At 40.1% G+C, this 14,748-nt stretch overlaps 4 protein-coding genes across 4 annotated transcripts in view; 2 read left to right on the top strand and 2 right to left on the bottom strand.

Annotated features, from left to right (window-relative positions):
- Vex (vexed) overlaps nt 1-14,748 on the top strand; it is a 235,135-nt gene that overhangs the window by 210,986 nt on the left and 9,401 nt on the right. The window lies entirely within an intron of this gene.
- LOC135140705 (cathepsin B-like) lies at nt 1,173-2,480 on the bottom strand. Its single transcript, XM_064071358.1, has 4 exons — nt 2,109-2,480; nt 1,849-2,058; nt 1,573-1,801; nt 1,173-1,526 (listed from the first exon to the last, which is right to left on the bottom strand). Exons 1-4 carry the CDS (start codon nt 2,442-2,444, stop codon nt 1,183-1,185), a joined length of 1,119 nt encoding a protein of 372 aa, XP_063927428.1. The 5' UTR covers nt 2,445-2,480; the 3' UTR covers nt 1,173-1,182.
- On the top strand, nt 2,141-3,849 carry LOC135140279 (cathepsin B-like). The gene is made up of 5 exons (XM_064070769.1): nt 2,141-2,857; nt 2,907-3,119; nt 3,162-3,387; nt 3,432-3,737; nt 3,812-3,849. The coding sequence occupies exons 1-5, from the start codon at nt 2,525-2,527 to the stop codon at nt 3,847-3,849; spliced, it is 1,116 nt and encodes a 371-aa protein (XP_063926839.1). The 5' UTR covers nt 2,141-2,524.
- LOC135140706 (cathepsin B-like cysteine proteinase 4) lies at nt 8,265-9,563 on the bottom strand. Its single transcript, XM_064071360.1, has 4 exons — nt 9,209-9,563; nt 8,949-9,161; nt 8,676-8,901; nt 8,265-8,627 (listed from the first exon to the last, which is right to left on the bottom strand). Exons 1-4 carry the CDS (start codon nt 9,527-9,529, stop codon nt 8,284-8,286), a joined length of 1,104 nt encoding a protein of 367 aa, XP_063927430.1. The 5' UTR covers nt 9,530-9,563; the 3' UTR covers nt 8,265-8,283.

Below are 14,748 nucleotides of genomic sequence, written 5' to 3'. Positions count from 1 at the left end.
AATTATTGTGTTGTTGAAAATAGGTACACATTAAGAAAAAGAAGAAGCCAATAATTAAGCAATAATACTGTTAATTATTGACAACATAATTTTAAAACTACATAATAAAGGACTTTACAGAATAAGTACCTACAAAAATTTTGAAAGTGGGACCGATTTTTCAATTTTGACGCCTGAAAGTTTTTTTCCCAAAAAAAGGGTAATGGTCTTCTCTCCGCTCCCCGCCTCAGGACGAATAAAAATATGAATCACAATTGAAAAGGGGCGGGTGGGTGGCGTTTATCCTTCGATTTTCTTAGTACATATTACATAGTCTTCTCTCAACAATAAAGTACTCAAAATATCAAATGGTGTTTGGTGTTGTTGAAAATAGATATACATTGAGAAAAAGAAGCCAATAATTAATTAAGCCCCACCCACCCGCCCCTGTCTCACTTATGACGAATTTTTCATTCGTTGTCAGATAGAGGGGCGGAGTTTAATTGCAAAATCCATATTTTTCTACAAATATTTACCATTTCAAACATATCATAATTATCCTCGTCTTCTTCTCTTCAATTGGGGTAGTACCTTTTTTATTTAAAATTTAATTACCCAAATGGAGCGGGTGGGTGGACGGGATTTATTATTGAAGAGTGGGGGTAGTAAGTAACTAGACTGGAAAAAAAGCGCCAATCGTAACTTTTTTTGTTGTACTATTTGTTATAAGATTTATTTCTTATTTCAGAAGAAAAAAAAAATGGGGGAACGGGTGGGTGGGCGGGGCTAAGTTTAACTTTTTCTTAGAGAGTCTTCTATAGCCAAGCATTAGGCCCGCCCACCCACCCTCTTTTCATTCTAGTGACTACTCTTAGTTTTGTTCAATCCTATCTTAGAAAAAATAGACAACGGGCGGGTGGGCGGGGCTAAATTTAATGTTTTTCTACAGAATCTTTTATAAGCTAGCAATAGCCCCGCCCACCCACCCTTCGTCATTCCAGTGATTCCTGAGTAAGAAAAAAGAAGAAAATAATCAAAACAAGGGCGTTCTAAGCGAGTTCTTAACAATTACAATTTTAAAAGTAGCCATTCCGCCATGTTAAAAAATGGATGCTTCTGATTTTGTAAGTCAATATTGAGACAGTAGAGTACCTTGACGCTTTAAAGCTCAACTAAAAGTGTATTGAAATTGATCAGTTTTTATTAAAAGTGGTATAAAATTTGCATCAGTGTGTAAAAAAACGTCCACGAAACCAAAGCCAACCCATTCCAAGGTTTCAAGTTTGAGCTGACACTTCCTACAAACTCGGGATTAGTAAGTAAGTACTCCCGAAAAGTAATCTGCGTGGTTTTTCCGGCTCTGACTTCTTCCTCTGTTCTACAGTGATTTTCCCCCCTCAAGATTTTGAAAAATCCGTTCAGTTTCCCCCAACTTGGTCCCCACGAATTGGCAGCCAGCCAGTACTTGGTCTGCGTTTCCATCCCCCACCCCACAAGTTTGATGAAATGTCCTCCAATATAGTCCCCGTACAAGTGTTGATACACACCTAGAACCACTTTAGAGAAATCTGTAGTGTATTTAGTAGTTTGCACCTTCTCTGTAGTCTTCAAGATCTTCATAAAGATCTAGATAAGTCACAACGGGGCCGTTGTAGTAAATCTCGTCTTGGATTTGCGTTTCGTTGGGTGATACCAAGTACACGTGATGTATTTTCTGTAAATCTGTATCGTAGTCTCTTTGGTAGCACGAGTTAGAACACCACTTTCGACAAGGCAAGTCTTTCATACAGTGAAAAAGCTCACCCGAGTAGGGTTTACAGCCCTAAAAAGACGACTTAGTTTTGTTATCGCTCAGTCAAAAATTTGTACTTCAAGTGATTCGTATTCCCCTCCTGAGACGACCCCGTTGTCTCTCAGGTGTTTCCAAGCCCTGCCGATGTATCCAGGAGCACAAGAACTATCGTCTACAGAGCAGTGACCACAGCACGAAACTACATCTTCTGCGGAGGCATGGAATTGGAGCCTTCCGAGGCTTCCGATGCAGATTCTGTCAGAAAAAGCAGAAGCAGTTTGCACTGCCTGGATTGGACCAAGTAAGATTTCGGACGGTTTAGTTGTCTTTGACGTACCCAACAACTTTGACATTTCCCTTGGTTTCTGACTCGTGCTATAACGTTTCTGCACATGGGCCACTTATCCAGAGCGTTGAACTCCTCTGGAAGACGGGAAATGTACTCTTGTCTGTGGAACATGACTTTCATTTCGTCTTTCGTGTACAAGAGGGAGATATTTGGGTCCAGGGATCGAAGAGAGTCCAAGGCCGGGTTGTCCGGGTTTATTCCAGCAGTCCATGTGGTGGCGTGCGAATTGACATAGGCGATGATCTCTTCACTAGAGTGCTGACTATTGCTTCGATGTGTGAGAGAAAATAAAGCGAAAAGAGACACAAGACGTTTGTGATACATTGGAAAGAATTGATTTATTAATTTTTGTTTGGAAAATTGACGATCAACCCTGACACTTAAAAAACCGTGAAGTTGACGCAATGAAATTCCTACTAATTCTTCTACCACACATCCTGAGCATTCTTTCTAAAACAACTTTCATGACCGAAGACGAAATCGTTCACTGTCTCAACACCTCACCAACGGAATGGACCTTTGAAAAAAATCCGAATGTCAATCTAACGTTCGAGAAGCAAAAAACAGTGAAGCTAAACCGTGAAACTTCCTACAGAAAAGACAACATCAGTATGTTGTACCACAAGACTGCTTTCCTCACCAATCTGCCGGAATCCTTCGACTCTCGAGAGAAGTGGCCCCAGTGCAAGGACATCATTAATCACATAAGAGACCAAGGGAACTGCGCCGGCAGCTGGGTACCAACCACAAAACCACCCATCAAAAATCACTTGGTTCGTTTTTAAGGCGGCGATTACAGCTTCGGTGTTCTCCGACAGAATCTGCATTGGCAGCGAAGGAGAAACCAAGGTCCACATTTCCGCGGAAAGTATCCTCGCCTGCTGTAACGAATGCATGCTCACCATGGACCGTCCGTGCGATGGCGGCTTCCCGTACTTGGCTTGGCACCACATACAAGAGTACGGAGCCGTAACCGGAGGCGAGTTAGACTCCGGAGAGGTACTTCCGTTAAATTTCCAAAATTTTTGACTTTGTTCCAAGGGGTGCCAACCTTACTCCGACGCTCACTTCCGTGGAGACGCTTCTCCCTGCACCAAGTCATGTACAAACCACAAGTACGACAAAACCTACACCAACGACACACATTTCCCAGAACTGATTTACTTGATGGATGAATCACAAGACCAAATTCAGAAAGAAATTATGGATCATGGACCTGTGATGGGGGTTATGGAAATTAACGAAGATCTGGCATTCTACAAGAAAGGTGTTTTGCTAGGTTTTGCTTAAAACTGAATGCATTGTTTGTAGGTCTTTATCACCCTACGTGTGGGGAGAGCTTAGGATACCAGGCGTTAAAAATCGTGGGTTGGGGCCTGCGAGACGATGACTTGGAATACTGGTTGGTGGCTAACTGTTGGGGCCCGAAATGGGCAGATTCTGGATTTTTTAAAGTTTGGAAAGATGACGACTTTCACTTCCTGCAGAACGAAGTCAGAGCGTGCAGAATGACCCCGATCGATTTTCAAGAAGTCGTCATTTCTAATCCCGATGCCGAGAAGTTTTATTACGCTGGAGGAAAGAAGTTGCTGTGGGATAGAGCGTGTCTTCTCCTTTGTATTTTGTTTTTCTTTAACTTTTATCGATTGATATTTTAATAAATATTTTCTTTATTATCAAGCTATTGTGAGGCTGCTTGCCGATAAAAGACTCTCTAGGAGAAAGTTAAACTTAGCCCCGCCCACCCACCCATTTTTTTCTTAGAGGATATGTCGTCTGCCAAAATCAATCTTAACTTAACAAGTAATAGCCCGCCCACCCGCCCTCTGTTTTCTTAAAGGGGATATAATTTGCCAAAATCAGTTTTTTCTTTGATCTTGGCAAATTATATACTCTTTAAGAAAATAAAGGTACTTGCTAAGATGAGACTAATTTTGGCAAATGACAGCCTCTAAGAAACAAGAGGGTGGGTGGGCGGGGCTAGTACCTGTTAAAATAAGAGTGATTTTGGCAAATAAGTTGCCGTCAAAGAAAAGAGGCTGCTTCTAGTAGCTGCCAAGAGGTAAGACTGATTTTGGCAATAAGACCCTCTAAGAATCTAGTGAGAACTCTCTAGGAAAAAGTTATACTTAGCCCCATACATATTATATATTATAACAAATAGTACAACAAAAAGTTACGATTGGCGCTTTTTTACAGCCTATTTTCGATCAGCTAATTACAGCTCTGCAGAAGAACATATAACAAACCCCGCCCACCCACCCGATTCCATTTCGGTTATTAATTTTATATAAAAAAAGTACTACCCCAACTGAAGAGAAGAAACAAAGGAAACTTAAAACATGTTTATAATAGTAAATTTTGTAATCTCACAGGGGCTGTATAAAATAAAAGAAACACGTGGTATAATTCACCCCGCCCACCCACCCTGGCTCCATTTCCGTAACTCATTTTGTCTAGTCCGAATAAAAGGTACATCTCAGTTGAAGAGAGATAAAATCGTTAAAATCGGGGCTGGTATTTGCTGAAATAAGACTGATTTTGGTAAATGACATAGCTTCTAAGAAAATCGAGGGCGGGTGGGCGGGTCTAGTATTTATTAAGATAAGATCGACTTTGGCAGATGACATATCCTCTAAGAAAAATAGGGTGGGTGGGCGGGGATAAAACTTGCTAAGATAAAACTGAACAATATTAAGAGTAATCACTGGAATGAAGAGGGGGTGGGTGGGCGGGGCTACTGCTAGCTTATAAAAGATTCTGTAAGAAAAAGTTAAATTTAGCCCCGCCCACCCACCCGTCGTCTAATTTTTTCTAAGATAGGATTGAACAGTACTAGGAGTAGTCAATAGAATGAAGAAGGGGTGGGTGGGCGGGCCTAATGCTTGGCTATAAAAGACTCTCTAGGAGAAAGTTAAACTTAGCCCCGCCCACCCACCCATTTTTTTATTAGAGGATATGTCGTGTGCCAAAATCAATCTTAACTTAACAAGTAATAGCCCGCCCACCCGCCCTCTGTTTTCTTAAAGGGAATATAATTTGCCAAAATCAGTTTTTTCTTTGATCTTGGCAAATTATATACTCTTTAATAAAATAAAGGTACTTGCTAAGATGAGACTAATTTTGGCAAATGACATAGCCTCTAAGAAACAAGAGGGTGGGTGGGCGGGGCTAGTACCTGTTAAGATAAGAGTGATTTTGGCAAATGAGATGCCCTCTAAGAAAAGAGGCTGCTTCTAGTAGCTGCCAAGAGGTAAGACTGATTTTGGCAATGAGACTCTCTAAGAATCTAGTGAGCGGGCGGGCGGGGCTAGTATTTTTTCTAAGATAGGACTGAACAATAGTAAGAGTAGTCTTACTATGAAAAACTCTCTAGGAAAAAGTTATACTTAGCCCCATATTATATATTATAACAAATAGTACAACAAAAAGTTACGATTGGCGCTTTTTTACAGCCTATTTTCGATCAGCTAATTACAGCTCTGCAGACAAACATAACAAATCCCGCCCACCCACCCGACTCCATTTCGGTTATTAATTTTATATAAAAAAAGAACTGCCCCAACTGAAGAGAAGAAACAAAGGAAACTTAGAACATGTTTATAATAGTATTTTGTAATCTCACAGGGGCTGTATAAAATAAAAGAAACACGTGGTATAATTCACCCCGCCCACCCACCCTGGCTCCATTTCAGTGACTCATTTTGTCTAGTCCGAATGAAAGTAGATCTCAGTTGAAGAGAGATAAAATCGTTAAAATCGGGGCTGGTGTCTGCTGAAATAAGATTGATTTTGGTAAATGACATAGCCTCTAAGAAAACAGAGGGCGGGTGGGCGGGTCTAGTATTTATTAAGATAAGATCGACTTTGGCAGATGACATATCCTCTAAGAAAAATAGGGTGGGTGGGTGGCGCTAAAACTTGCTAAGATAAAACTGAACAATATTTAGAGTAATCATTGTAATGAAGAGGGGGACAGTGGACGGGGCTATTGCTAGCTTATACTAGATTCTGTAGGAAAAACTTACATTTAGCCCCGCCCACCCACCCGTTGTCTAATTTTTTCTAAGATAGGATTGAACAATACTAGGAGTAGTCAATAGAATGAAGAAGGGGTGGGTGGGCGGGCCTAATGCTTGGCTATAAAAGACTCTCTAGGAAAAAGTTAAACTTAGCCCCGCCCACCCACCCGTTCTCTCATTTTTTCTTCTGAAATAAGAAATAAATCTTATTAAAAATGGTACAATAAAAAAGCTACGATTGGTACTTTTTCTTCACAACCTAGTTTCTATCTCTCCCACTCTGCAGAAGAACATATAATATACCCCGCCCACCCACCCGCCTCCATTTCGGTGATTAATCTTATGTAAAAAAAGCACCACCCCGGTTGAAGAGAAGAAAAATAGGAAACTTAAAAGATATTTAAAATAGTAAATTCTTGTAGAAAAATATCGATTTTGCAATTAAACTCCGCCCCTTCTATCTGACAACGAATAAAAAATTCGTCACAAGTGAGACAGGGGCGGATGGGTGGGGCTCAATTAATTTTTGGCTTCTTTTTCTCAATGTATATCTATTTTCAACAACACCAAACACCATTTGATATTTTAAGTACTTTATTGTTGAGAGAAGACTATGTAATATGTACTAAGAAAATCGAAGGATAAAACCCACCCACCCGCCCCACCTCAATGGTGATTTAAATTTTTATTCGTCCTGAGGCGGGGAGCGGAGAGAAGACCATTACCCTTTTTTTTTGGAAAGAAAGTTTCAGGCGTCCAAATTGAAAAATCGGTCCCACTGACAAAATTTTTCTAAGTACTTATTCTGTAAAGTCCTTTCTTATGTCTTTTTAAAATTATATTGTCAATAATTAACAGTATTAAGAGTAGTCACCAGAATGAAGAGGGGGTGGGTGGGCGGGGCTACTGCTAGCTTATAAAAGATTCTGTAGGAAAAAGTTCATTTTAGCCCCGCCCACCCACCCTTTGTCTAATCTTTTCTAAGATAGGATTGAACAATACTAAGAGTAGTCACTAGAATGAAGAGGGTGTGGGTGGGAGGGCACAATGCTTGCCTATGAAAAACTCTCTAGGAAAAAGTTATACTTAGCCCCGCCCACCCACCCGAAATAAATATTATAACAAATAGTACAACAAAAGGTTACGATTGGCTCTTTTTTATAGCCTATTTTCGATCAGCTAATTACATCTCTGTAGAAGAACTAATAACAAACCCCGCCCACCCACCCGACTCCATTTCGGTTATTAATTTTATATAAAAAAAGTACTACCCCAACTGAAGAGAAGAAACAAATGGAACTTAAAACAAGTTTATAACAGTAAATTTTGTAATCTCACAAAGGCTGTATAAAATAAAAGAAACACGTTGTATAATTCACCCCGCCCACCCACCCTGGCTCCATTTCAGTGACTCATTTTGTCTAGTCCGAATAAAAGGTAGATCTCAGTTGAAGAGAGATAAAATCGTTAAATTCGGGGCTTGTATCTGTTGAAATAAGATTGATTTTGGTAAATGACATAGCCTCTAAGAAAATAAATAGAGGGCGGGTGGGCGGGTCTAGTATTTATTAAGATAAGATCGACTTTGGCAGATGACATATCCTCTAAGAAAAATAGGGTGGGTGGGCGGGGCTAAAACTTGCTAAGATAAAACTAAACAATATTAAGAGTAATCATTGGAATGAAGAGGGGGCGGGTGGGCGGGGCTATTGCTAGCTTATAAAAGATTCTGTAGGAAAAAGTTCAATTTGTATGCCCCGCCCACCCACCCGACTCTATTTCGGTTATTAGTTTTATATAAAAAAAGTACTGCCCCAATTGAAGAGAAGAAACAAAGGAAACTTAAAACATGTTTATAATAGTAAATTTTGTAGAAAAATATGGATTTTGCAATTAAACTCCGCCCCTCTATCTGACAACGAATAAAAAATTCGTCACAATTGAGATAGGGGCGGGTGGGTGGGGTTTAATTTAACTTTTTCCTACAGAATCTTTTTTTAATATATACTTATTTTTAACAACAACTATGATTTGATATTTTAAGTATTTTATTTTTGAAAGAATACTGTCTATGAAAAGCGACATGAACATTGTGTCTTAGATTAGACAAAAAACGCACAAATAACTTGATAAACTGTTTATTAAACGATCAATCCATAAAACTTAAGACATACTAAGTAAAAGGGCAGAAGGGACACTCTATCCCACAACTTTTTTCCTCCACTAGTAGTATCTGCGTCGAAAGCAGGATTAGATCTCACAAATTCCTGGCGAGCATTAATCCCAATGATTCTCCCGGCTCTGATTTCTTTCTCAATGTTGCAATGATTTTCCCCTCTCACGATTTTAAAGAATCCAGAATCTCCCCACTCGGGTCCCCAAGAATTGGCCAGCAACCAGTACTTGATCTCGTTCTCCACCCCCCAGCCCAAAATTTTTACCGCCATGTAGCCCATTTTCTCCCCACATACATGTTCATAAACACCTACAACCAAAATACGTGGTCAGTTTTGGACAAAATGCAACCGAACACCTCTCCTGTAGGTCATTATATCCTCGTACACTACCATAACGGCCATCACAGGCCCATCGTCGAAAATTTCCATCTGGATCTGCTTCTCTTCCGCAGGCACCAAATAAACAAACCCTGGAAAATACTTATCCCTGGAGAAGGTCGATCCATAAATTAAGTTTTCACAAAATTCGCTACAAGGAGTCTCCTCCCCGCGGAAGAAAGCGTCTGAGTACGGTTGACACCCCTTTGAAAAAAATTTTGACACCTCTCCACAGCGTTTCCAAGTTTTACCTCTTTGGAATCCAACTCGCCTCCAGTCACGGCCCCGTATTTATACAAGTACGACCAGGCTAAGTAGGCCAGACCTCCTTCACAGGGGCGGTCGTTGTACAAAATGCACTCTTCACAACATGACATTATGTCATTGGCCGAAATGTGCACTTTGGTGGATCCCTTCGTTCCAGTGCAGATCCTGTCCGAGAAGACCGAAGCTGGAGCCACCGCCTACAACGAACACACAGATTTTTGGGGGTGGCTTTTGGTGTCGGTACCCAGCTGCTGAGACACTTCCCTTGGTGTCGGATGCGACTGATGACGTTTGTGCACTCGGGCCACTTGTCCCTGGCGTCGAACGACTTCGGGACGGTCAGGTTTCTGTGGAATAAGACGCTGATTTTGTCCTTGGTGAAGGAGAAGTCGAGCTCTGGGTTTAGGGATTTTAGCTTGTCGAAGGGCAGGTTGGGGTCGGAGGTTATTTCGGCGGTCCAATTGGTGGTTTTTGAGCTCACGCAAGCGATGAGTTCGTCTTCGGAGAGGGAGGTGTCAGTGGGGGTGGGTAGGAGGTGTGGTAGGAGGAGTAGTAGGAGTTTCATGATGTGTCAACTTTGGTTTTTAAGTGTCACGGTTGTCAAGTGAGTCATTGCGAATTTTTGAAGTCCACAATCTTGTGTTTTGTGACTCCTATTTTATTTACTAACTGTAAAATAAGAATTGAATTCAATTTTGACAAGTGGTAGAATTTAAGATTTAAAACAAAGTCAAAAGTGGCCCCGCCCACCCACCCCTATTCCATTTTCACTACTCAGTTTATTGGTGCTGCGGCGGAAGTACGATTCTATGTTGATAAATATTATAGAATCTAGGATAATATGTTTTTCATTATGTATATTTTTATTAAATTTTTTTTTTTTTCGAAAAACGACCAATCAGCTTTAACACTTAAGAAACAAAAAATTGTATCAACTAAAAAATTCTAATAAAATAATAACGTTGTCATTAATTATTAAGAGTAACCAAAATGATCAAGAGGGGGTGGGTGGGTGGGGCTATTGCTTGCGTCAAAGACTCGCTAGGACAAAGTTAAACTTATCCCCGCCCACCCACCCGTCCGTCCTCACATTATTTTCTTCTGAAATAAGAAATAAATCTCTGAAATTAGCATTAGAAAAAATTACGATTCGTGCTTTTTTCTATTGGTCCCAATTCTTATTCTACAGAAGACCATATTATTAACCCCGCCCACCCACCCCAACTTCAGTCCAGTGATTCATTTTATATTTAGATGAAAGGCGGATCTTATACTGAACAATAATAAAATCGTTGGAATGAGAACAGCGCAGGTGGGCGGGGCTAGCATCTGCTAAGACAAAACTGATTTTGGCAAGTGAGATGTCCTCCAAGAATAGTAGAGGGCGGGTGGGCGGGGCTAGTTCTTGGTAAAATAAGAATAATTTTGGCAGATGACATATCCTCTAAGAAAATAGAGGGCGGGTGGGCGGGGTTAGTTCTTGGTAAGATAAGAACAATTTTGGCAGATGACATATCCTCTAAGAAAATAGAGGGTGGGTGGGTGGGGCTACTGTTTGCTTCAAAGACTCTGCAGGACAAAGTAAAACTTAGCCCTGCCCATCCATCCGTCCTCACATTATTTTCTTCTCAAATAAGAAATAAATCTCTGCGATTAGCATAACAAAAACATTACGATTTCTGGTTTTTTCTATTAGTTCCCATTCCCACTATACAGAAGATCAAATAATTAACCCCGCCCACCCACCCCAACTCCAGTCTAGTGATTCATTTTATCTGGTCACAATGAAAGGCGGATCTTATACTGAACAATAATAAAATGGTTAGAATGAGAAAAGGGCGAGTGGGCGGGGCTAGAATCTGCTAAGACAAAACTGGTTTTGGTAAGTGAGATGTCCTCCAAGAATAGTAGAGGGCGGGTGGGCGGGGCTAGTTCTTGGTAAGATAAGAATAATTTTGGCAGATGACATAACCTCTAAAAAAAGAGAGGGAGGATGGGCGGAGCTAGTTCTTGGTAAGATAAGAATAATTTTGTGGCCCCGCCCTCAGTTTATTAGTCCTGAGACGGAAGTTGGATTCTATATTGATAAATATAGAATCTAGGAAAATATGTTTTTAATTATATTTTTATTAAATTTTATTTTTTTTCGAAAAACGACCAATCAGCTTGTACACTCAAATAATAAAAAATCATATAAAGTAAAAAATTCTAATAAAATAATAATTTTCTCATTAATTAACAATATTAAGAGTGATCATAAGAATGAAGAGGGGGTGGGTGGGTGGGGCTATTGCTTGCTTCAAAGACTCTATAGGACAAAGTTAAACTTAGCCCCGCCCATCCATCCGTCCACACATTATTTTCTTCTGAAATAAGAAATAAATCTCTGCGATTAGCATAACAAAAAAATTACGATTCCTGGTTTTTTCTATTAGTTCCCATTCCCACTCTACAGAAGATCACATAATTAACCCCGCCCACCCGCCCCAACTCCAGTCCAGTGATTAATTTTATCTGCTCACAATGAAAAGCGGATCTTAAGTGAACAAAAATAAAATCGTTAAAATGAGAACAGGGCGGTTTGGCGGGGCTAGAATATGGTAAGACAAAACTGATTTGGCAAGTGGGATGTCCTCCAAGAATAGCAGAGGGCGGGTGGGCGGGGCTAATTCTTGATAAGATAAGAATAATTTTGGCAGATGGCATATCTCCTAAGAAAATAGAGGGCGGGTGGGCGGGGCTACTGTTTGCTTCAAGACTCTGTAGGACAAAGTTAAACTTAGCCTCACCCACCCACCCGGTCGTCCTCACATTATTTTCTTCTGAAATAAGATTAGCATAACAAAAACATTACGATTTCTGGTTTTTTCTATTAGTTCCCATTCCCACTATACAGAAGATCATATAATTGACCCCGCCCACCCACCCCAACTTCAGTTCAGTGATTCATTTTATCTGGTTACAATGAAAGGGGGATCTTATACTGAACAATAATAAAATCGTTAGAATAAGACCAGCGCGGGTGGGCGGAGCTAGAATCTGGCAAGACAAAACTGATTTTGGCAAGTCAGATGTCCTCCAAGAATAGTAGAGGGTGGGTGGGCGGGGCTAGTTCTTGATAAGATAAGAATCATTTTGGCAGATGGCATATCCTCTAAGAAAATAGAAGGCGGGTGGGCGGGGCTAGTTTTTGGAAAGATAAGGATAATTTTGGCAGATGACATATCCTCTGAGAAAATAGAGGGTGGGTGGGCGGGGTTAGTTCATGGTAAGATAAGAATAATTTTGTTGCCCCGCCCACCCACCCCTCTTCCATTGTGATTACTCATTTTGTTGGTGCTGAGACGGAAGTTGGATTCTGTATTGATAAATATAGAATCTAGGATAATATGTTTCTAAATATATTTTTACTCAGTTTTAATTTTTTTCGAAAAACGACCAATCAGCTTTTACAATCAAGTAATAAAAAATCATATAAAGTAAAAAATTCGAATCAAATAATAATGTTGTCATTAATTAACAGTATTAAGAGTGGTCATAAGAATGAAGAGGCGGTGGGTGGGTGGGGCTATCCTTGCTTCAAAGACTCTGTAGGACAAAGCTAAACTTAACCCCACCCACTCACCCGGCCGTCCTCACATTATTTTCTTCTGAAATAAGAAATAAATCCGTGCAATTAGCATAACAAAAAAATTACGATTCGTGCTTTTTTCTATTAGTCCCATTTCCATTCTACAAAAGATCACATAATTAACCCCGCCCACCCACCCCTACTCCAGTCCAGTGATTAATTTTATCTGGTCACAATGAAAGGCGGATCTTATACTGAAAAATAATAAAATCGTTAGAATGAGACCAGCGCTGGTGGGCGGGGCTAGAATCTGCCAAGACAAAACTGATTTTGGCAAGTGGGATGTCCTCCAAGAATAGTAGAGGGCGGGTGGGCGGGGCTAGTTCTTGGTAAGATAAGAATCATTTTGGCAGATGACATATCCTCTAAGATAATAGAGGGCGGGTGGGTGGGGCTACTGTTTGCTTCAAAGACTCTGTAGGACAAAGTTAAACTTAGCCCCGCCCACCCGTCCGTCCTCACATTATTTTCTTCTGAAATAAGAAATACATCTCTGCAATTAGCATAAGAAAAAAATACGATTCGTGCTTTTTTCTATTAGTTCCCATTCCCATTCTACAGAAGATCATATAATTAACCCCGCCCACCCACCCCAACTCCAGTCCAGAGATTCATTTTATCTGGCCACAATGAAAGGCGGATCTTATACTGAACAATAATAAAATCGTTAGAATGAGCCAACGCGGGTGGGCGGAGCTAGAATCTACTAAGACAAAACTGATTTTGGCAAGTGGGATGTCCTCCAAGAATAGTAGAGGGTGGGTGGGCGGGGCTAATTCTTAGTAAGATATTAATAATTTTGCCAGATGACATATCCTCTAAGAAAATAGAGGGCGGGTGGGCGGGGCTACTATTTGCTTCAAAGACTCCGTAGGACAAAGTTAAACTTAGCCCCGCCCACCCATGCGTCCTCACATTATTTTCTTCTGAAATAAGGACGAAATCTCTGCGATTAGCCCCACAAAAAATTACGATTCGTGTTTTTTTTCTATTAGTTCCCATTCTACAGAAGATCATATCATTGACCCCGCCCACCCACCCCAACTCCAGTTCAGTAGTTTATTTTATGTGGTCACAATGAAAGGCGGATCTTATAATGAACAAAAATAAAATCGTTAGAATGAGAACATCGCGGATGGGATGTCCTCCAAGAATAGTAGAAGCCGGGTGGGCGGGGCTAGTTCTTGATAAGATAAGAATCATTTTGGCAGATGGCATATCCTTTAAGAAAATAGAGGGCCGGTGGGCGGGCCTAGTTCTTGGTAAGATATGAATAATTTTGCTAAATGACATATCCTCTAAGAAAATAGAGGGGTGGTGGGTGGGGCTAGTACCTGTTAAGGTTGATTTTGGTAAATGCCATTCTCTAAAAAAGAGAGGGTGGGAGAGCGGGGTTAGTACTTGCTTAGATACTAATCTAATAAAATTGAGAATATTGAAAATGCCTCTAGCGAACTTTGAAAGGGCTCTATTTACGATAACGTTAAAAAAATGCCATGATTTTTTCCAACAAACAAACGAATACGACTAAATCGTCCTTTTTATCCCGGAATTATAAAATTTTTGTTTTTTTGTTTCGTAGAAATTAGAAACTCTACCACCCAAGTGCTCCACCGTAGATAAGAAATACATTTTTTAAATTTTATACATAGAGAAGTGTCTTAGAGCTCAATAGTTTCATAATTTAGTATTCACGCCATTACTAAAATGGGCCTAATGAATTCTTGAAACGCCTCTATAAATAATAATTTTGCGGAAAACCGCCATTTCTTCGAAATAACGTGGTTTGCTGCTAAATTACGCTTTGCACTCGTTTTCCAAGTCTTTTCCTTTCCCCTAAAATTACTGAATTTTTTTTAAAACGGCTCTACTTTTATAGATGTGAAGTTTCAGGAGTTTTTTAGAATGAAAAATCCACTGAGGAAATTGTAAATACCTCTAGTGCTCAATGTGCTTCATAATTTGGTATTCAGACCATAACTAAAATGAAAGAAATGAATTTTTGAAACGCCTCTATATACAATAATTGTGCTAAGTATTACGAGTTTTCTAGAACTTACTCGTACATTTCCTTTACAAAATTAGTCAAATTAGGGTCTACTAAAAAACCCCATCCAATCAAGCTCCTTCAGCCACAACCTTCGCAAATGATC

This window comes from Zophobas morio, unplaced genomic scaffold, assembly GCF_036711695.1.
Source record: "Zophobas morio isolate AGI-343-1 ecotype UQ-CSIRO unplaced genomic scaffold, CSIRO_AGI_Zmor_V1 ptg000040l, whole genome shotgun sequence".
NCBI lineage: Eukaryota > Metazoa > Arthropoda > Insecta > Coleoptera > Tenebrionidae > Zophobas > Zophobas morio.
The sequence above is the reverse complement of the archived record's forward strand: the minus strand, read 5'-3'. Positions and strand labels throughout refer to the sequence as shown.

Excerpts from the sequence above, each read along its gene's own strand:
- LOC135140706 (XM_064071360.1), bottom strand. The coding sequence starts at position 9,529 with ATGAAACTCCTACTACTCCTCCTACCACACCTCCTACCCACCCCCACT. Across the intron at positions 9,162-9,208 it reads GGAAGTGTCTCAGCAGCTGG|GCGGTGGCTCCAGCTTCGGT; the intron begins GTACCGACACCA and ends TGTTCGTTGTAG. Across the intron at positions 8,902-8,948 it reads GCGAGTTGGATTCCAAAGAG|GGGTGTCAACCGTACTCAGA; the intron begins GTAAAACTTGGA and ends TTTTTTTCAAAG.
- LOC135140279 (XM_064070769.1), top strand. The coding sequence starts at position 2,525 with ATGAAATTCCTACTAATTCTTCTACCACACATCCTGAGCATTCTTTCT. Across the intron at positions 2,858-2,906 it reads GGAACTGCGCCGGCAGCTGG|GCGGCGATTACAGCTTCGGT; the intron begins GTACCAACCACA and ends TTCGTTTTTAAG. Across the intron at positions 3,738-3,811 it reads TAGAGCGTGTCTTCTCCTTT|GCTGCTTGCCGATAAAAGAC; the intron begins GTATTTTGTTTT and ends AGCTATTGTGAG.
- LOC135140705 (XM_064071358.1), bottom strand. The coding sequence starts at position 2,444 with ATGTATCACAAACGTCTTGTGTCTCTTTTCGCTTTATTTTCTCTCACA. Across the intron at positions 1,802-1,848 it reads GGGAATACGAATCACTTGAA|GGCTGTAAACCCTACTCGGG; the intron begins GTACAAATTTTT and ends TCGTCTTTTTAG. Across the intron at positions 1,527-1,572 it reads TCTTGAAGACTACAGAGAAG|GTGTGTATCAACACTTGTAC; the intron begins GTGCAAACTACT and ends AAGTGGTTCTAG.